Source organism: Mastomys coucha, unplaced genomic scaffold, assembly GCF_008632895.1.
Source record: "Mastomys coucha isolate ucsf_1 unplaced genomic scaffold, UCSF_Mcou_1 pScaffold22, whole genome shotgun sequence".
Classification (NCBI taxonomy): domain Eukaryota; kingdom Metazoa; phylum Chordata; class Mammalia; order Rodentia; family Muridae; genus Mastomys; species Mastomys coucha.
Genome location: NW_022196905.1, coordinates 79,442,322 through 79,446,285, shown reverse-complemented (window position 1 = coordinate 79,446,285; position 3,964 = coordinate 79,442,322). Strand labels below are relative to the sequence as shown.

At 48.1% G+C, this 3,964-nt stretch overlaps 1 protein-coding gene across 1 annotated transcript; it reads left to right on the top strand.

Annotated features, from left to right (window-relative positions):
• Positions 1-3,608, top strand: LOC116071425 (ubiquitin-associated protein 2-like). Its single transcript, XM_031342923.1, is given in 6 exon segments — positions 1-163; positions 166-413; positions 416-446; positions 480-2,194; positions 2,197-2,763; positions 2,765-3,608. Coding segments are annotated over 6 exon segments (3,243 nt in total). The 3' UTR covers positions 3,284-3,608.
• The last annotated feature ends 356 nt before the right edge of the window (positions 3,609-3,964 follow it).

Genomic DNA, 3,964 nt, shown 5'->3' with positions numbered 1-3,964 from the left:
ATGATAACGTTGGTGGGCACAAACTGAGCCCCGGGAAACTGGGAACAACCTCAAAACCAAAACCAGACACAGCACAAGCAGCGGTCACAGGCCACTGCAGAGCAAATTCGACTTGCACAGATGATTCCGGACCATAATGATGCTGACTTTGAGGAGAAGGTGAAACGATTGATATCACAGGCAAAAACCAGGATGAATGTGTGATTGCTTTGCATGACTGCAATGGAGATGTCAACAGAGCCATCAATGTTCTCCTGGAAGGAAATCCAGACACGCATTCCTGGGAGATGGTTGGGAAGAAGAAAGGAGTCTCAGGACAGAAGGATGGTGGACAAACTGAATCTAATGGAGAAGGAAAAGAAACTCAAGAGCGGGACAGAGACTATAGTCAGCGACGTAGTGGGCCACCAAGATGGGGGGGAGAGGTGCCAGCCGTGGACGAGAGTGTATGCATGGGGCTTTATCAAAACCAGCTGTGGTTCGAGGCCAGGAAAATGGATTGGATGGCACTAAGAGTGGAGGACCTTCTGGAAGAGGCACAGACAGAGGCAGAAGAAGCCGTGGCCAGGGCAGAGGTAGTTCTGGTAGGCGAGGAGGAAGATTTTCTGCTCAAGGAATGGGAACCTTTAACCCAGCTGATTATGCAGAGCCAACCAACACTGATGATAACTATGGCAATAACAGTGGCAATACATGGAACAACACTGGCCACTTTGAACCAGATGATGGAACGAGACTTTATTTCATTGGGGTTGAGGGGTCAAATTATCCCCTAAAACTTGAGACTGCTCCTGGTGCATGGAGGACTGCAACAGAAGAGTGGGGAACTGAAGATTGGAATGAAGATCTTTCTGAGACCAAGATCTTTACTGCCTCTAATGTGTCTTCAGTGCCTCTGTCTGTGGAGAATGTGACAATCACTGCTGGTCAGAGAATTGACCTTGCGGTTTAATTGGGGAAGACACCGTCTTCCATGGAGAATGATTCATCTAATCTGGATCCATCTCAGGCTCCTTCTCTGGCCCAGCCTCTGGTGTTTAGTATTCCGAAGCAGAATGCCATATCACAGCCTGCTTCAGGGAATACATTTTCTCATCATAGCATGGTGAGCATGTTGGGGAAAGGATTTGGTGATGTTGGGGAAGCTAAAAGTGGCAGTACAACAGGTTCCCAGTTCTTGGAGCAATTCAAGACTGCACAGGCCCTTGCTCAACTAGCAGCTCAACATTCTCAATCTGGAAGCACCACCACCTCCTCTTGGGATATGGGCTCAAAAACACAATCACCATCACTGGTGCAATATGATGTGAAGAGTGCAAATGATTCAACAGTGCACAGTCCTTTTACAAAGCTCCAGGCATTCACCCCATCTTCAACCATGATGGAGGTATTCCTTCAGGAGAAGCCACCTGCAGTGGCTACCTCGACAGATGCACCACCTCCCCCCTCTTCTCCTCTGCCAAGCAAATCCACCTCGGCGCCACAGATGTCTCCGGGGTCTTCAGACAAGCAATCCTCCAGCCCTCAGCCGGCTTAGCAGAAACTGAAACAACAAAAGAAGAAAACCTCCTTGACGTCTAAGATCCCTGCTCTGGCCATGGAAATGCCTGGTTCAGCAGATATCTCAGGGCTAAATCTGCAGTTTGGGGCATTGCAATTTGGGTCAGAGCATGTCCTTTCTGATTATGAGTCCACCCCTACCACGAGCGCCTCTTCAAGCCAGGCTCCTAGTAGCCTGTATACCAGCACGGCCAGTGAGTCTTCATCTACAGTTTCATCTAATCAAAGTCAGGAGTCTGGTTATCAGAGTGGCCCAATTCAGTCGACAACGTATACCTCCCAAAATAATGCTCAGGGCCCTCTATATGAACAGAGATCCACACAGACACAGCGGTATCCCAGCTCCATCTCTTATTCACGCCAAAAGGACCTGACTCAGGCTAAGAATAGTTTCAGCTCTGTGCAGGCCACGCAGTTACAGAACACGCAATCTGTTGAAGGTGCTACAAGCTCTGCAGTGAAATCTGAATCACCTTCCACTTCTAGTATACCCTCTCTCAATGAAACAGAACCTGCAGCTTCCTTACTGACGACAGCCAATCAGCATCCATCCTCCTTAGGTGGTTTGAGCCATAGTGAGGAGATTCCAAATACCACCACCACACAACATAGTAGTGCATTATCTACACAGCAGAAAATACTCTTTCTTCATCAACATCTTCTGGGCATACTTCAACATCCACTCTTTTGCATACGAGTGTGGAGAGTGAGGCAAATCTACATTCTTCCTCCAGCACTGTCTCTGCACCTCCCCCAGTGGTCAGTGTCTCCTCCAGTCTGAATAGTGGCAATAGTCTGGGCCTTAGCCTGGGCAGCAACTCTACTGTCACAGCCTCAACTCGAAGCTCAGTTGCTACAACTTCTGGAAAAGCTCCTCCCAATCTTCCTCCTGGAGTCCCGCCATTGTTGCCTAATCCATATATTATGGCTCCGGGGCTGCTACATGCCTATCCGCCACAAGTATATGGTTATGATGATTTACAGATGCTCCAGACAAGATTTCCATTGGATTACTACAGTATCCCTTTTCCCACACCCACCACTCCACTTACTGGGAGGGATGGTAGCCTGGCCAGCAACCCTTACTCTGGTGACCTCACCAAGTTCGGCCGAGGGGACGCTTCCTCCCCAGCCCCAGCCACAACCTTGGCCCAACCCCAACAGAACCAGACGCAGACTCACCACACCACGCAACAGACATTCATTCCTGAACCCGGCAATGCCTCCTGGCTATAATTACACCAGTCTGCCATACTACACAGGGGTCCCAGGCCTCCCCAGCACCTTCTAGTATGGACCTGCTATGTTTCCTGTGGCTCCTACCTCTTCCAAGCAGCATGGTATGAATGTCAGTGTGAATGCATCAGCTACCCCTTTCCAACAGCCAAGTGGATATGGGTCTCATGGATACAACACTGGTGTATCAGTCACCTCCAGTAACACGGGCGTGCCAGATATCTCGGGTTCTGTGTACTCCAAAACCCAGCAGTCCTTTGAGAAACAAGGGTTTCATTCCAGCACTCCCGCTGCCTCCTTCAACTTGTCTTCAGCCCTAGGAAGTGGAGGGCCCATCAATCCAGCCATGGCTGCTGCCTACCCACCTGCCCCCTTTATGCATATTCTGACCCCACATCAGCAGCCACACTCTCAGATCCTTCACCATCACCTGCAGCAGCATGGCCAGGTTATCCTCACTCTCGTTGATGACCAGCTTGGTGAATAAGCATTACTGTACCAACTGGGCCTCTTCTAGCAGGCTCAAAGGCTGTGAAATAAAGTGAAATCTTTGCCCTCTAAGAACTCTCACCTTAATGTGCTAATATGTTGCCCTTAAGGGGATTTCCTTTTACATCCTGTGACTGGAAAGAACTACTGCAAATCTTCACTTCTTCTAGAAACTGCCTCATCTACAACAAGTTTCAGGAAATGAAAGGGGAAGGAGCTAAGGACATTTAAAAGGAAAAGGACCTTGTGGGGATCTAAGCATGATTTTAAAGGATTCTGAAGCCAGCATTAGCTGCTAGCTGGCAGAACTAAAACTTTTCTCTTTGGAGAAAAAAAAAATGCCTGTGTAATACCTGTCTGTTGAACTCTCTACCTGCATCCACAGACATAGAGAATTAGTACCTGTTCAAAGCAGACAGTGATCATCACTGCATCTCTACTCTGGAGTCAGTGACTGATAGTCCCTATCCTAGTTCAAATTAAAATAATCCAAAACAAATGAAGCAAACTAAAATACTGTATGTGCCTATATATACTTAGGCCTTTCCTATGTTGGAAAGCAGATATAAAATCCAGTATTCCTGTGGAGCCCACGTTAGACAGAATATGAGTATCCTGTGAGGCAAGTAAAGCAACCTTATACCATCTTATGGTTCTGCTCTCTGCCTAGAGCAGCCAA